This window comes from Phacochoerus africanus, chromosome X, assembly GCF_016906955.1.
Source record: "Phacochoerus africanus isolate WHEZ1 chromosome X, ROS_Pafr_v1, whole genome shotgun sequence".
Classification (NCBI taxonomy): Eukaryota; Metazoa; Chordata; class Mammalia; order Artiodactyla; family Suidae; genus Phacochoerus; species Phacochoerus africanus.
The window spans coordinates 36,134,901-36,153,274 of record NC_062560.1 but is presented as its reverse complement, the minus strand read 5'-3'; the positions used below and the strand labels follow the sequence as shown (position 1 = coordinate 36,153,274).

The 18,374-nt window shown below is 45.1% G+C and overlaps 2 protein-coding genes across 2 annotated transcripts; both read right to left on the bottom strand.

The window, feature by feature from the left end:
* Window positions 1–1,937: 1,937 nt before the first annotated feature.
* Window positions 1,938–2,306, bottom strand: LOC125118008 (histone H2A-beta, sperm). The gene has a single exon (XM_047764189.1). The coding sequence runs from the start codon at window positions 2,304–2,306 to the stop codon at window positions 1,938–1,940; it is 369 nt and encodes a 122-aa protein (XP_047620145.1).
* Window positions 2,307–7,163: 4,857 nt separating this feature from the next.
* On the bottom strand, window positions 7,164–7,505 carry LOC125118007 (huntingtin-interacting protein M). Its single transcript, XM_047764188.1, has one exon. The coding sequence runs from the start codon at window positions 7,503–7,505 to the stop codon at window positions 7,164–7,166; it is 342 nt and encodes a 113-aa protein (XP_047620144.1).
* Between the last annotated feature and the right edge of the window lie 10,869 nt (window positions 7,506–18,374).

The following is an 18,374-nucleotide window of genomic DNA, read 5'->3' as shown; positions in this document are numbered from 1 at the left end:
AGGTCGCAGACGCAGCTAGGATCCTGCACTGCTGTGGCTCTGGTGCAGGCCAGCAGCTAGAGCTCCAATTCGACCCCTAGCCTGGGAACCTCCACATGCCACAGGAGCGACCCTAGAAAAGACAAAAAGACAAAGAAAAAAAAAAGTTTTCTTAGACTTATACGAGCACCTACTTCAATGAGTCCTAAGCACAACCCGCACTGTTACTCTAAGGAAATTCCTGTAAAGCTGGCAAAAGGGGGAAGGGAAGCAGAGAGGGTGAGTGAGCAGGCCGAGGGGAGCAGAGAGGAAAGCGGGGTAAGGATTGTGTGGTTTGCGGGTGTAGCCGTGCCTTCTTCCTCTGCAGGACACTCTCTGTCTCCGCTCAAGGCTCAGCGGGGCGTGGATTTCACAGCCAGAGGCCCAAGCATCCAGCAGTCACGTGAGAACCAGGCTCCATTGCTGGGGGGCTGGGGGGGGGCATGTCTAACTAAGCATCTGTTACACGGGGAGGCAGACACAGGCAGCCACCTGCTAGGGGCGTGCTCTGGGCCAGGCTCTGGGTGAGGCCACAGTTTACAGGCACACGGTGACTCAGTCGCTGGGAAAAGCCCAAGATGAAGACACTCTTCTGAGCCCCATGTTACACATGAGGAAACTCTGCTCAGAGGGAACAGACAAATGACCAAGACCACATGGCCGGAAAGGGGTGAACGGGGCTGGCAAACCCAGGCCCACTGGTCCCACTGTTGAAGCCAGCTGGGCAGCCTCTGACCAGTCCTTGATGACGGGCCAGGAGGCAGCCCAGGGGCGCCCTTCAGCATGTGCGGACCAGGAGAAGGTGTCCCGTGATGACACCGACGGGACACAATTCGATTTCTTCTTCACGTGACAGGACTTTTTTTGTAAACCTAACACAGCACATAAGAGTGTTGGAAGGAACGGTGTGTATTTTGAGTCCATCACTTGGGACAATTTTCATGGGATAGACTCACACATGCTAAATGTGTCTGCAGACACTGATAACTGTTCCCCTATCGAATAAATGAGCACAGACAGGTGAAGTGGTTTCATCTGAGAATGAGATTTATAATTGGCTTAATGGGATGCTTTCATAAATAAATCCAGTAATACTTAGTAATAAGAGCTGCTTGAATGGCACGTTTTAGTCTAGAAAGGAGTTCTACGTAACACGACGATTTAACTGACCAGTGTCCATAAGACAGAACAGAATGGTTTATTCTACAGAGAACAGCACCAGCTAACAACCCCCGTCTCGAGTCCCGTTTGTCATAAAGCAGCGTAAAATCACTCATACGTGACATCGACACAGCCGTAACTCCTTTTGGGTGCGTTTCTTTATGGATTCCCCGGCACGCCACCATCTCCAGGGAAAGGCGCTGTCCCATTAAGTTCATGCCACGCGCTCTGCCACCCTCTGCACCCAGCCCACTGCCATCGCCTCCTACTTGTAGACCTGCTGCAGCAGGAATGAAGCTTTCAGGTCCTCGGTCCTGCTTTGCAGCCCCTCCCCCGTCACCACCGCCATTCTGGGAACTCAGCATCCCCGGGGGCCCTGCCCACCCCGGCCTCACAGGCCCGGGCGCCCTCAGAGCCACGGAGGAAGGAGGGCCTCGCCCCCCCCACAGCCTCGGCCAGCCCCGCCCACCAGGACCACGCCCCGCCCCGTCGCCCTGGGAAACGGCTCCCCGAGATCGCGGATCCCCGCATCCCGCACTCACCACACCTCCCGGCCCCCCACCCGCACCCCGAGCCCCTCCTGGGGGTCCCGCGGACGCCTCAACGACACGTGACAGAAACAGACAGGCGTCCGAGGTACCACCGTGGACTTTAATGGCTGCGAGACCTTAAAGGGGACCAGACCTTCCTCAGCCACACGCAGTGTCGGGCGGGATGAGGCCGCCGCTGAGGTCTGGCCCGGCTCCGGGACCCAGGTCTCACTGCCCGGCCTCGGGCAGGGGCTCCTCGGCCCCCTCCTCAGCCCCCCGGGAGACGCTGCTGGCCTGGAAGAGGCGGCTGAGGGTCTCGTTGTTGTTCAAGGCTCTCTGCACGTGCTCGGGGGTGATGCGCACCTTGCGGCTGTTGCGGGCCTCTCTGGCCGCCAGCTCCAGGATGTGTGCCATCAGGTGCTCGAGGACGCCAGCCAGGAACACAGGGGTATGTGAGCTCAAGCGCTGCGCATACTGACCCCCCGGCAGGACGCAGTCCAAGCTGCTCATTGGGAATTGCAGCTCTGCTCTTGAGGAGCACGAGAGGGCGTGCTTCTTATGACGATTGCATTGCGGGAGGTTTCTTTTCCGAGACATATTGGCTGGGTTCTGTCCAGGATCGGCCCAGCGAGATTATCCCACTGTCCTGGGTCTCCTGAGAGGCCACTGAGACTTTCTGCGTCTGCCTCTTATTGGCCTGGGGCCTTTGTGACACCTCTGACTTTGTGATGTCATCTGTGTCCTCTGAACCCTGATCAGGACTGGCCTAGAAATGCCTGTGGTAGGAACCTCTGTTTTAGGGAACTCTTTCTACATCACTTTAACAGTCTAGCAGATTTTTTTTAAAAGGATATTTTATTGGAGCCACTGCCCTGTCTTTAGGACGCTGCTTCAGGTTATCTGAGCCCAGCCTTGCATTGGCTTGGAATGGTTTGCATCCATCTGTAAACTGGTGGCCACTGACAGACATGCAGAATGCCTTGTACAGTAGAGCTCCGTTTCTCTGCACCCTCATACTGTAATAAAACCAACCCTGCCTCCATTTTCACATCTCAATACCCTTTTTCAATATTTCTATGTTTTCTCTTTGGCTTATCTTTTGGCTACAGTGTCTGCCAATTCCCTCATGAGTTAAATACATTCCTCAAACACACTTGCACTTGTATCTAAGTGTCATGAGTTTCTCGATTTAAAAATACCTTTTAGGAGTTCCGTCGTGGCGCAGTGGTTAACGAATCCGACTAGGAACCATGAGGTCGCGGCTTCGGTCCCTGGCCTCGCTCAGTGGGTTGACGATCCGGCGTTGCCATGAGCTGTGGTGTAGGTCGCAGACGCGGCTCAGATCCCGCGTTGCTGTGGCTCTGGCGTAGGCCGGTGGCTACAGCTCGGATTCGACCCCTAGCCTGGGAACCTCCATATGCCGCGGGAGCGGCCCAAGAAATGGCAAAAAGACACACACACACACACACACACACACACACACACAAAAGAACATGAAGATGTAAAAAATAAATAAATTAATTTAAAAAAAATACCTTTTAACTGTTGTAGAGATCACACTGATAGGCCAGGTGAACTCCAAAGACAGAAAAGTGTGTCTCATTCTCAGCCAAAGCCCAGGAGTGCCCTGTCTTGTTCCTTCTAGATGATTCCAGAGCACCGAGAGGATGTTGGTGATTTCGTTTTTCTAATTTTAATTTTATATTTTAATTCTCCTCGATACTAGTTTTATGCTTCTGCTTTCTTCTCGCTCATTTATAGCTGCTACATGATTCCCCTTGTTGGCAGAAGAGGTGGAGAATTTGGACTTAGGATCAGACCATCTGGAGATCTCTATGAGTGGGTCCACAGAGACCTAGTCTCCACTGAGGTACAGACAAGAGACAATCTCGTTTTCTAGTCCGTGTTTCTCTATCTGTTCACTAGTCAAATCATACCCTCTAGAGGCAAACAGCTTTTTGCTATCTGGACCAGTTAGTTTTTCTTTCTATGCTTACATGTAACCGTGGGTGAAACTGTAGAACTGAAGCTACAACCGCTCTTTCTCTGTGCCTAAATGTTGAGGTGTCTGTAATTCAGAAATGCCTTCACCTCGGATGTGTGAGTGTGGAATGTTTTCCTATGCTGAATGCTATTAAGGGAAGAGATTGCGACATCTCTTCAAGTAATGGCGCTCTGTTCTGATTGGCATATCTGCATCAATTGCTTACACAAATTGAATATTCCTAGCTTTCCTTAAGAATAAGGAAGCTGAATTACGATACTCTAAATTAACTACTTTTAAACAATATATATTCTCCCAGAAACCCCTCCACAATTATTTTAAGAAATCAACGCTTCTATGTTGAGAGGTGGTCTTTTTCCCAGACAGGACCATCAACCGCTGTCTTGTCTTGAGACCACACAATTCTCAGGACAGAGCAGAGGAGGAGCCTCGACAACGGGGTGCAGGGCTGGGCCCGCCTCCCTACCGTGCCACCCACTTGCCATGGGACCCTGGGAGAGCGGACTGGCATCTCTGGGCCCAAGTGGCCTCTGCTACAAAATGGAGACCCTAAACAAGAATCCCTGGCCTCTGTGCCCCACTCACCCCATTTTAATAGAAAACTGTTCTTAGGGGAAAGTCACAGACTGGTAACTGTACACCTCGAAGAGAACTTTGCAATAATTTAGTCCAACAGCGTCATTTTCTAGCCATGGAAGCTGACGTGTCCCAAGTAAACGACACTTACAGGAGACCAGAACCCAGTCTCCCTCCCTCTTCTTTCGCTGTTTTGCTCCTTTGTGTCGTGAAGACTCTCTCTCTCATGGTCAAGTTGGCAAGTTATTCTCATTCTACATCTCAGAACTGAAATATCTCAAACCACAGTATCTAACCTGCCACCCCGCTGCAAACTCGTTTCCCTTAGTGGATGTTGCATTAACAGAAGTTTAGAGATATTTTGCCCTCAGTGATTCAAGAACCCAAAATATGAGGGATCAGTCTTTTGTGTTCATGAAGGACTCTGCAAGAGAAATGCTAAATGAAACACCAAATGCAGAGCCTGCTCACTGCTTGTCCTTAGAATTGGAACCGTACACCTAAAAGAATAAATTAAAATGACCACTGCAGCCACGACATGGAAACAACCTAAATGCCCACTGAGAGATTACCAAGATGTGGTACATATGTACGACGGAATTCTACTCGGCCATAAAAAGGACAAAATAATGCCATTTGTAGCGACATGGATGCAACTAGAGAGTCTCATACTAAGTGAAGTCAGTCAGAAAGAGAAAGAAAAAGGACCATATGATATCACTTCTATAGGGAATCTAAAATACGGCACAAATGAACCCCTCTGCAGAAAAGAAACAAACTCACAGGGAGAACAGACTGGTGGTTGCCAAGGGGAAAGGGGGAGGGAGTGGGATGGACGGGGAGTTCGGGATTGGTGGACGCAAACTATTGCATTTAGAATGGATAAGCAACGAGGTCCTACTGGGTAGCGCAGGGAACTATATCCAATCTATTGAGATAGAACAGGACAGAATACGAGAAGAAGAAAGTACATATATGTATAACTGGGTCCCTTTGCTATATGGCAGAAATTGACACAATACTGTACATCAACTACACTTTAATAAAAACATTTTAATAATAATAAAATAAATGACTTCTTTTTTTTCTATTTCCAGCTGCACCTGCAGCACATGAAGTCTCCCAGGCTGGAGGTGCAGCTGCCCGTCTACACCACAGCAACGCCGGATCCAAGCTGCACCTGCAACCTACACTGCAGCTCATGGCAACGCTGGATCCTTAACCCACTTAGCAAGGCCAGGGATTAAACCCACATCCTCATGGACACTATGTGGGGTTCTTAACACACTGTGCCACAACGGGAACTCCTAAAATGACTGCTGCACTGCTAATCAAACATGATTTGTGGGCAGACATGGGTCCTTAAATTATTTGTTACTAGTCAGCTATAAGAGGTAAAGAAATTGAGTTAGCTTTCAGGAGTTGCCAGTGTGGCTCAGAGGTAACAAACCCGACTAGTATCCATAAAGACGGGAGTTCAATCCTTGGCCCCGTTCAGTGGGTTGAGGATCTGTCGTTGTCATGACCTGTGGTATAGGTTGCAGACATGGCTGGGATCTGGCATTGCTATGGCTGTGGTGTTGGCCTGCAGCTTGTAATTAAATAAGACTATATATCATTTGGCAATGAATTTGTATAACAGAAAATGTTGCCCCCATACCAAAGACCATTTAAAAAGCACCATGCTACACCAATTCACCGAACAAGAAGATTTCATCCTTTTCTTTTCTTTTCTTTTTTTGGCTTTTGTCTTTTTTAGGGCCGCACTCGTGACATATGGAGGTTCCCAGGCTAGGGGTCAAATCAGAGCTACGGCTGCCAGCCACGGCCACAGCCACCGCCACATGAGATCCAAGCCGCATCTGTGACCTATATCACAGCTCAGAGCAACGCCAGATCCTTAACCCACTGAGCAAGGCCAGGGATCGAACCTGCAACCTCAAGGTTCCTAGTTGGATTCATTTTCACTGTGCCACGACGGGAACTCCCGAAAACTGTGGTTTTAGAATTAATGTACAATGAGAATAATGACCTCAACTCTCTTAAGGAGCCACGTATGTGCTGTACATGAGTGAAGTGGGTCACACATGAGGTACAATAGGGAAGGGTGACGACCATGGAAAACCGAAAGGCCCAGCATTACAAGCAGCGAGCCCTCTTCATCCGACCATCACCACGCCTGGCCAGCCGTTTGTATTCCACACAAGAAGCCAGGAGTGGAGGTTTGCAGGTAAACTAAAGTCCCTCTTGAACTAAGTTCATGCCAACTGCTCTGCCACTCTCTCCTGAGAAAATCCCCATCATAAGCAAAAGCCAGTCACGAACAAAGTTCACACCAAGGGCTCTGCCACCCTCTGCACCCAGCCCACTGCCATCGCCTCCTACTTGTAGACCTGCTGCAGCAGGAATGAAGCTTTCAGGTCCTCGGTCCTGCTTTGCAGCCCCTCCCCCGTCACCACCGCCATTCTGGGAACTCAGCATCCCCGGGGGCCCTGCCCACCCCGGCCTCACAGGCCCGGGCGCCCTCAGAGCCACGGAGGAAGGAGGGCCTCGCCCCCCCCCCCACAGCCTCGGCCAGCCCCGCCCACCAGGATCACGCCCCGCCCCGTCGCCCTGGGAAACGGCTCCCCGAGATCGCGGATCCCGGCATCCCGCACTCACCACACCTCCCGGCCCCCCACCCGCACCCCGAGCCCCTCCCGGGGGTCCCACGGACGCCTCAACGACACGTGACAGAAACGGACAGGCGTCTGAGGTACAGCCACAGATTTAAATCCGTTAACATTTACTGATGACAGAAGCTGGACTCCTCAGCTGAGATCTGCCTTCGGCTGAGGCTGTGAGGGCTCCTGCCAGGCTCTAGGACCCACGTTTCAGCCATTCCTTCGGGATCCAGGCATTTCATCAAACAGAGCAAAAGCTGTATCCTTCACCTGCCGATGGGGCTCTGCGTTGCTGTCCACTGCCCTCTCCACGTCTTGTGGGGTCATCTGCATCCTGCTGGTGTTGGCCTTAGTGCCTACCAGATCCAGGATGTAGTCGGTAAGGTATTCGAGCACGGAGAAGAGGAAATCTGTTGTGGATGAACTCAGAGTGTGGACATACTGATCTTCCTGCAGAAGATGGTCCACGAAGCTCACAGGGACCTGTGGCTCGGTTGTTGTAAGATGAGTTGGAGCCTCATAAGAGCCCTCGGGGCTTTGCTTTCCTGACATGATCTTTGCTGGCCTCAGCTTCAATCAGCTCTGCTTGATGTTCCTGCTGGACTGGACCCCTTGAGACACCCGCATTCAGCCCTGCACATGATATAGCTATGGTCTAGTCCCTTTGTGACATCCTAGACTTTGGGACATCACTGGTTTCCATTGTGCCTTAACCGAGCCTCAGCCAAGACATGTCCATGACAGGAACCCAGTCACTCTGACTGGACCCTCACATGGAGGGAACTGCCCCTGACCTTAACGTTGTAGCAATAACTGTATATTTCAATGGCAAACTTGTCTCTATCTTTCGGACACCATACCACATTTTCCGACTCTAGCCTTGTAATGTCTTTGAAGGTTTTTATAACCTTTTGTTAGTGGGAGGTTGGTGAGAAACATAGTAAATGTACTGCCTAGAAGAGGTGAAACTGTCCCCCCTCTCATGATGTCATGAAACTAGTTTTGCTTACACATTCATTTAAATATTCTTTTCTTTTAAATTTTATAATTATTATTTTAATAGTTATTTCCCAAATACAATTTAAATATTCTTGATCAATATTCCTGTATCTAATGTTTGGATTCTTTTTTAAAAAAAATTTTTTTTAATTTATTTTAATTGGGAGTTCCCGCCGTGGCGCAGCAGAAACAAATCCGACTAGGAACCATGAGGTTGCGGGTTCGATCCCTGCCCTTGCTCAGTGGGTTAAGGATCCGGCGTTGCCGTGAGCTGTGGTATAGGTTGCAGACACGGCTCGGATCCCACGTTGTGGTGGCTGTGGTGTAGACCAGCAGCTGTAGCTCCGATTAGACCCCTAGCCTGGGAACCTCCATATGCCACACCCAGCGGCCCTAAAAAGACAAAAGAAAAAAAAAAGAAAAAAGAAAAAAATATATTGTAATTGGTGTACAATGTTGTCAAATTCTACTAAACCGCACAGTGACCCAGTTTTATATATCTTATATATACATACATACAAACATATGCGCACACACACACATTCATTTTCTCACGTTATCCTCCATCGTGTTCCATCACAAGTGCTTAGAGATACAGTTCCCTGTGCTATACAGCTGGACCCCATCCACTTGGATTCTCTTTTGAACGAGTTATAACATGTTCCCTTTCCCTCACTGAGCAAAATGGAATCTTTTAACCCATGTTCACTTCATGTCTATTATGAGTGTCTCGATTTTGCACAGTTTGAAAAACATCTTTTGACCATTTGGGAAGTTCCAATGAGATACTCAATGGATTTAGCTGTAAGAAGCAGGAAAATATTGTAGAGAGGGCAAAAGCTGTACTGGGTGCTCAGTTTCAGCCCAGATGTGTCTTTTCTTGCCTGTCCTAAGTGAGGCCAAGACACCAAGGGTTGTTTCTTCTCACTTTTTTCTTATTTTCGTTTTCCTCTCCACTAATTTTGTGTTTCTGCCTTGTTTTTGGTTCATTTGCTGCTGATAAGAGTTACAGACATTGTTCTCCCAAAAGAGAAAGTAGAAGGCAGAAAGAACTCGGATTCAAGCAATTTCAGCATCCAAGCAGGCAAACCTCCTCAGCTATCAAGTCCTAAGAATGATCTTTTGTGGCTTAAGGCGCCTCCCTCTAATGCCATGATTTCATCTGGGACCATAGCTCTGCCCTCAAAATCATCTTTCTTTTCTTTTGAATGGTGAACATGTTTGCAGCTGAGTAGTTTTATCAGCCTGTTTCCGCGTATGACATTTTGGGAGTCCCACAGCCTCTTTCATGTCATCTTTTATCTATCCTTTCAGTTAGAGACGACATTGTTTCTGCCTATTTAATGGACTCAAAAATCTTGCAGTCGCCCATGTATGTCTTGGGGATTCATGTCCTTAAACAAGGGGCTGATTCACAAACCCCTCCTGGAAAATCCCATTCCTTCTTCTGCTGAAATGGCCTGGCTTATCCATGATTCGCAGCGCCTTTTGCTTCAAGGAGCTCTCTGTTTGAATATCCTGATATTCTTTTTTTGTGTTTTCTTAATGGCTGCATGTTGGAGACCACGGAACCACTGAACTCTGCAGAAAGCAAACAGGCCAAGGAATGCTTGTGATGGCAAAAGCCAGATAAGCATGTTTGCCGATGCAGAGTTCCAAAGTGCAGGGTCTCCTGTCAAAATAAAACGAGGTGTTTATACATTGATTATGTTGTTCCTTAGGCAACTGCACTATATCCTAGATGTATACACTTGTGACTTTTATTGCCAGCAGTCTCCCCAAATCTCACGAAGAGATAGCTTTGACACTCCCTAGGCCTCCTCTTGCTCACTAAACACGTCACTTTGCCTAATAAAAAGTCTCGTGGGCTAAAGCCTCCGGACCTTTGTTCAGAGAAACTGAGTGCCTCCTGGTCCCCCACTTTTAAAATGTAAAAGAGTCTTTTGTGTTTTATATGCAGGGTCTCCTGTGGACCTGTAGCGCAGGACGCAGCTGCACCTGCAGCATAAGGAAGTTCCTGGGCTAGTGGTCAAATTAGAGCCGTGGCTGCCACTCTATGCCACAGCCACAGGCACACCGAATCCGAGCCACATCAGTGACCTACACAACACCTCACGACAATGCCAGATCTTTAACCCACTGAGCAAGGCCAGGGATCGAACCCACATCTTCAGGAAGGCAACATCGGGTCCTTAACTTGCTAAGCAACACTGGGAACTCCTGACGACTCTGATATTCTGATTCTTCAGAGGTACCACCAAAAGTGTCTTTCTACATCCTTGATTTCCTATCTACTAGATACTGTCCTTTTTAAAAAATGTCTTAAGATTTTTATTTTTTCTATTAAAGTTGATTTACAACGGTCTGTCAATTTCTGTTGTACAGCAGAGTGACCCAGTCACACACATATTCTTTTTCTCACCTTATCCTCCATCCTGTTCCATCACAAGTGACTACAGTTCCCTATGCTCTGCAGCAGGATGTCATTGCTTATCCACTCCAAATGCTATAGTTTGCACCTACTAACCCAAACTCTCAGTTCATCCCTCTCCCTCCCCTTCCCATTTGGCAACCACAAGTCTGTTCTCCAAGTCCATGAATTTGTTTCTTTTCTGTAGATAGGTTCATTTGTGCCATATATCAGGTTCCAGATATAAGTGATATCATATGTTATTTTTCTCTTTCTAACTTACTTCACTTAGTATGAGAGTCTCTACTTCCATCCATGTTGCTGCAAATGGCATTATCCTGTTCATTTTTATGGCTGAGTAGTATTCCCCTGTGTATATATACCACATCTTCTTAATCCATTCATTAGTTGATGGACATTTAGGTTGTTTCCATATCTTGGCTATTGTGAATAGTGCTACAAAGAACATATACATCTTTGTCAATGAAAGTTTTATTCAGATATATGCCCAAAAGTGGGATTGCTGGCTCATATGGTAGTTCTATATTTAGTTTTCTGAGGTACCTCCATAGTGATTGTACCAATTTATATTCCTACCAACAGTGTAGGAGGGTACCCTTTTCTCTGCACCCTCTCCAGCATTTGTTATTTGTTGACTTGTTAATGATGGCCATTCTGACAGGTATGAGGTGGTTTTGATTTGCGTTTCTCTAAAAATCAGTGATGTTGAGCATTTTTTCATGTGCTTGTTGGCAGTCTATATATCTTCTTTGGAATAATGTCTGTTCAGATCTTTTGCCCATTTTTCAATTGGGGTGTTGGTTTTTTCCTGTTGAGTTGTATTAGTTGTCTGTATATTTTAGAAATGAAGCCCTTGTCAGTTGCATCATTTGAAACTATTTTCTCCCATTCCATAGGCTGTGTTTTTTTTATGGTTTCCTTGCTGTGCAAAACTTGTCAGTTTGATTAGGTCCCATTGGCTTATTTTTGTTTTTATTTCTGTTGCCTTGGGAGATTGACCTAAGAAAACATTTGTACGGTTGATGTCAGAGAATGTTTTGCCTATGTTCTTTTCCACGAGTTTTACAGGGACTTGTCTTATGTATAAGTCTTTAAGTAATTTTGAGTTTATTTTTGTCCACAGTGTGAGGGTGTGTTCCAGTTTCATTGATTTACATGCAGCTGTCCAGGTTTCCCAGCATCACTTACTGAAAAGGCTGTCTTTTTCCCATTTTATATTCTGGCCTCCTTTGTCGAAGATTAATTGACTGTAGGTATCTGGGTTTATTTCTGTGTTCTCTATTCTTTTCCATCGGTCTTTACGTCTCTTTTTGTAGCAGTACCACACTGTCTTGATTACTGTGGCTTTGTAATATTGTCTGAAGTCTGGGAGAGTTATCCCTCCTGCTTGGTTTGTTGTTGTTGTTGTTGTTGTTTTTCCTCAATATTGCTTTGGCAATTCTGGGTCTCTTCTGGTTCCATATAAATTTTTGATTGTTTGTTCGAGTTTACCAGACACCTTCCGGATGGTGCGTCCTCTACTTTTAACGTCATTTACAATCTGCATAGATTAAGAAGTTGTCCTGTCTTCAAGTCCTGGTTCCATATTGATTAGTGATTCTCCCTTCAATTTATGTCCTTCCTCTAGCATTCTGACTATTGGTAGCACGAAGAAACAAGAACATCTGCACCGCTGAACTGTTCAACTCATTGCTTAAAATTCTGCTTTCCATACACGCATAAGGCACAATTCAGCTAAGTTTACTGCCACTGTGTATTAAGAATCTTCTCTAACCCACTTTCCCAGCTCATGTTCCAAATGTCCTTCTAAACCTTCACCAGCAATTCCTTTGACATTCACATTTCTATCAAGAGTCTGTTGATGATGATTTAAGAATCTCTAAGACAACACAGGCTTTCTCTACTATGTTCCGCACTTCTTTTTGAGCCCCCACCAGCAGTACTTTCAACATCCATATTTCTACTGATTGTTCAAGGTCATCTAGAATGTTTCTGTCATGCTCCTCAAAATGATTTCATCCTATAGCCATTAGCCAATTCCAGAGCCGCTTCTACATTTTTTTGCTATTTGTTATATAGCTACAACCCACTTCCTGGTACAAAAAACTACATTAGAGTCCTGTGGCTGCTAAAACAAATTTGGTAGCTTTAAAACCACACATATTTAGTCTCATACTCTGGAGGTCAAAGTTCAGAACAGTTTCACTGGGCTGAAAACAACTTGCTAACAGGGCCATGTTCCCTCTGGAGGCTCTAGAGGACTTTTCCCAGATCCCGAGCTATATTTCTTTTTTTCTTTCTTTTTTTTTTTTTTTTTTTTTTTTTGCTTTTTAGGGCTGCACCTGTGGCACATGGAGGTTCCCAGGCTAGGGGTTGAATCGGAGCTGTAGCTGCTGGCCTACGCTACAGCCACAGCCACTCCAGATCTGAGCCGCATCTGTGACCTACACCACAGGTCACGGCAATGCCAGATCCTTAACCCACTGAGCGAGGCCAGGGATTGAACCTGCAACCGCATGGTTCCTAGATGGATTTGTTTCCACTGTGCCATGACAGGAACTCCCCAAGCTACATTTCTTGAATTGCTTATCCCCTTCCTTCAACTTCACAAACAGCAATGTTGTATCTTGCTTTGGTGGCCAAAATTCCTCCTGTGTCAAATCTATCTCTGCCTCCCTGTAATAAGGACATGTGGGTTTACACCTGGGCTGTATCAGATACTATAGACTAATTTTCCATCTCAAGATCCTTAACTTAATTTGACCTGTGTGTTCTCTCTTGCCATATAAGGTAACATTCACAGACACAGGGGGGTTGGATCTGCTTATCTTTAGGGGCTACTAGTCAGCCTATCACAGGAGGTATGCCCAGGAAACTCTAGCTGGAAAGGGAGGAACTTAGGGAAGGCAAAGAAGCAAAGTATTATTAATCAGCTTAATATCAGTGAAGAACTTCAGGGAACACTAGAAAACATACTTTCCAGGGGAAGATAATGCCCCAGCCTTCTGGACTACCATGCTATCAGGCAGCATGGGCTCTGACAACCTCATAAAAGCCCTCAGACAAAAGAAATACAGGTTTTGACCTTTGAAAGTCAGGCAAAGATGCTTCTAATTGGTACAGGTTGTGGGGGTATGTGTAGGACACTGATACCATCCACTATGCCCAGGAAGGTTAGTGTTTCTATGTGCAGGTGTGTGCATTTTCTTATAAAGTCTTTTCCATTCTCCTGCCTGCTCTTCCTTCATTTAACAAATGTTTATTATGCAGCTACCTGCTATCAAGCCCTGAGTTAGATGCTGGATATTCAATGTTAAACAAAAGAGACATTATCTCTCATCCTTACAAAGCATCCAGTCTAGTAGGAAAGACAAATGTTAAACAAATACCCAAAGACATATATAATTCCAAATTGCTGTGCATGATCTAAAGCCGCTATTATCAACCTCAGCACTATCGGCATTTGAACTGGATCATTCTTTGTTCCTGGCTTTGTGGCATATTTAGCAACATCCTTGGCCTCTACCCACTAGATGATCACTGCACCCTCCAGTTGTGACGCCATAGAGTGTCTAAAGATATTGTCAAATGTCCTCTGAAGGGCAAAATCATTCTCAATCAAGATTGAGTTCCCATCATGGCGCAGCGGAAATGAATCCAACCAGGAGTCATGGGGTTGCAGGTTCGATCCCTTGCCTCGCTCAGTGGGTTGGGGATCCAGCGGTGTTGCTGTGAGCTGTGGTGTAGGTCACAGACACGGCTCGCATCTGGCATTGCTTTGGCTGTGGTATAGGCCAGCAGCAACAGCTCTGATTAGACCCCTAGCCTGGGAACTTCCATGTACCATGGACGTGGCCCTAAAAAGACAAAAAAAAGATGACAAAAAAAAAAGAACTACATTACATTTAAAAATGTACATTACAAATAGATTGTGTTAAGACACAATGAGGGGGTGTAACTTAGATGGCGTAATCAAGGAATAATCCTTTGAGGAAGGAACATTAAAACTGAGAATTGGCACAAGAATAGGAAATCAAAGTGGAAAGACAAACAACATTCCAGAAAGATGGCATAGGCAAATCTCTAAACGGTGGAAGACCTGGGGTGTTTTAAGTAAAAGCTAGTAAGTGTGACTGAACATGAGTGTAAGAAAGAGGGGAGGTTGAGATGACCCACGAGCAGTAAAGATTCAGACTTTTAACAGACTTCTTGGCACTCAGATCCACCTCTCAAATCAGGATAGGCATGAACATAATTTACACATATAATAGACAATGTTAAAATAGAAAAAGCTTCTAAGAGAACAAGGAATTGTAGGATAAATGGCTATAATACTGTGAAGTCGACTGTTGGCAGAAGTGACTACAATTTTCCCATTCTCTGTATCCATATTTTTTTAAACTGACTGTGCAGCTCTTCTATTCAAGACATGGTGCCTGTATCTCCACCTCTTAAATCCGGGCTGTCCTTACCCCCTAAAATGGGGAAGCGATGGTGGACTAGTAATGGGCCTGGTCCTCAACAGACCGTGTTCTTTTACTCTTACATGAAACACCTACTACTGCCATGCCAACTCGCATAAGCTACCCTACTGGAGGACGAGACCATGTGGAGCTGAGCCAAGTCAGCCCAGCTGTCCCTTCTGTCCCTTCTAAAGCCTTAGATATGTGGGTCCAGCCATGGTCAGTAAAGTCGAATCATGTTCTTTTTGTGGTATTAATCATTCTCTTTTTGTGGTTATACATAGTAAATCTATAGCTCCTACAAAATCAATAATACAGTGACATGATAATTACTTTATATAATTTAAAGGCGAGGAAAACAAATATGTATTTATAGATTTTGTTATTATTAACTTCCTTGTCATTTATGGTTCTCTTCATTTGTTCCTATGGATTCCAGTTACCATCTGGAGTCATTTTCTTTAATTCAGTACAGCTTTGCTTCCATCCCATCCCTTTTGTGCTATTATCTGGAATACGCATATTGAATTTTCCTATCTTACATGCACAACAGTATGTTATACAATTTTCTGCTAAGCGAAAAAAGGAAAATAAATATGCATCTATACTCTCTTTTAAAATTACATACAGTTCCTTTATCAGTGCTTTGTTTTTGGTATTGATTTGAAGTACTACCTGGAATTGCTTACTTTCAGCCTGAATAATTTCCTTTCATTATTCTTCATCCTTTTGCTTTCTGCCCCTCAAACTGGGAAATCTTAATTGTCCTATCATCAAGTTCACTGATTCTTTCTTCTGCCAGTTCAAATCTACTAGTCAGATCTTTAGCGAATTTTTCCTTTCAGTTATTATAATTTTCAACTCCAGAACTTCCATTTGATTGCTTTTAATGATTTCTATTTATTTATTGGTACTGTCTAGTTGATGCAGCATGATCGTCATATTTTCCTTTACTTCTTTAATCATGGTTTCCTTTAGGCCTTTGAACCTTTTATAATGGTAACTTCATACCATTTATAATGATAACTTTGAAAACTTGGTCTACTAAATCCCACAGCTGGTTGCTCTCATAAGTCTCTGTTGCCTGCTTTTGTTCTGGTGTATGGATCATACTTTCCTGTTTCTTTGCATGTCTCACAATTTTTTGTTGGAAACTGGAAATTTTAGATAACATATTGGAGCAACTCTGAGTATTGGTCCTACCACCAAGTGGCTTATTATCATTTCTCTGTTTGTTTAGTGATTGGCTAGATTATTTTAATGAAGCCTATAGTCTCCCTTCACATTGTGAAACCTTTCACAGGTGTTGTTCTTCATGGGGTGCAGACTCAGGTGTTACCTCAGTCACCCTGGGATGACACTGGTTTTGGCAGAACTCTCTTCTCTGATCATACCCAACTGTTAAGCTCTACTAATTACCAATTGATTGCCCTATTTTTTTTTAAGGGCTGCACCAGCGGCATATGGAGGTTCCCCTGCTAGTGGTCCAATCAGAGCTACAGCCACCAGCCTACACGACAGCCACAGCAACTCGGGATCCAAGCCTCGTCTGTGACCTACACCAGCTCACGGATCCTTAACGCACTGAGTGAGGCCAGAGATCAAACCCCGCAAATTCCTAGTTGGATTCGTTTACACTGCGCCAGGATGGGAACTCCTGCTGTATTGTTTTTAATAATTCTCTGAGGTCATAAATAGTACCATACACTGATCTAATCAAATCCAGGCTCTCTTGAAAGGTTAGGTAGAGATTAAGTTCATTCTGTCCCCAGGAAGTCTCTTCTCAGGTGTTGGTTTCTCAGCTTCTCTCCAGAAAACCAGCCAGCCCAGAGTTTTGTTTCGATCTCCAATTAATCTACCAATCTATTCCCAATTGCCTTTCATCACAACTTCCATCATTTTTGAGAATACCCTTAGGTTTGACCTGTCCCATACTCTGTTGCAAATGAAATCAGTTCCTTTAGGAAGCGATTCATGCCCTCTGTTTTATGGCCTGCTTTACTCCAAGGCAATTCTCTGAGCTCTGAAGGTGAGGGTAGAGACAATGGAACAATTTTCTCTGAGTAACAGCTGTTTCAGAAGCTCAAACTTAAGGATGAAGTAGTCTCAGGTCTTCCCAGACCCTTAATCCACTCAAGGGTTATCAGGTCCCATTATACTCAGTGATGCTGCATCTAGTGTAAATGTTCCATCCCATGAGCGGGGATTCAGAGCAAGAGAAGCCAGCCTTCATCTCTCAGGCGCACTTGCCCAGAACACAGCCTCAGTAACAAATAGGTGGAGGCAGAATGAGAAATGCTGATGTCCTGCTCTTCCTCTAAAGATAGCCCTTGGACTAGGAGCTGGAGGGAAGAGCCCTGCGTCCTTTGCTGCACCCGTCCTGAATAGAGTTTCCATTTTGCTGAGTGGGAGAGAAGGAGGATGGTGTGCGTATCAGTTCAAACACCTAAGACGCTTGCTGCTACCTTCATGTTTTAATAGATTGTTTTCTTGAATAAATATTTCTTCATTTGCTGCATGCCCTTAGGACCATTTCCAGAGATATTAAATGGTTGTTTAAAAAAACAGTTATCATCCATTTTATGGGGAACTGGTCTCCAAAGCATGTCTCACTACCCTGCTGGAAGTGGAGCTCCGGTTATAATGTTTAAGTTACTAAGATTTGGTAGTTGACAATACAGCTTTATTGTAGCAATAGATAACTGCTGCACACCACTTACTCATGGAACCATTAGAACCCCAGGCTCTCAATACTTTATGTGGAATCCGGAATATTACCTTTTTTGCAAGTGAAACCACTCTAGGGATTTAGTGTATTATGTCACTTCTACAGTAAATAACCCAGTGGACTGAAAACAGTTTCCAAAAGTGATTCTCATAAAATGAGTTATTCTGGAAGAACACGACTTATGGAGAGACTTAAGTTTAATTCTTTAGGCAATAAGAAGCAGCCAATCATTCACTGCACTACAGGAAAAAAATTCTCTCACAATTCACAGGGGCAAGCAAAACACTAAGACTGAAGATCTGCTTTTAATTAAAAGGAATCATCCCTGCGTTTGAAAACGGCACTTCATGAAAACCCAACTTGGAAACTGAGGTCCTCCTTCTTCAGACATTTGAGCAGGTCAGATACAAATAGTGAGAGAAAGAAGAGTGGGTACTGTCACATGCAAGATTTTCCTGGCTTTCATTCCAGAGTCAGAAATATTGACTATCTGGTATACTTCACCCAAAATACAAAATGTCAGAATCACTGAACAGGATATTAATCACATCCAACTATTAAAAGAATCTCCTAATAAAATTAACTAAAGAATCCAACAGCATTATCAGCAGAAGTTTGTTTTTTGGTTTTTTTGTTTTTCTTTTTCTTTTTCCATCACAGAATCCCTTTTCTTGACCTACAAGAGCACACATCCCTGGGGTCCCCATAGTCTGGCAGGTGACTTCCCTGCCACAATACATATAAATTTTTTAAAAAGCAAAACTTGCATGATGGATGTAAGCTGAACCTGAGGCTGGAGA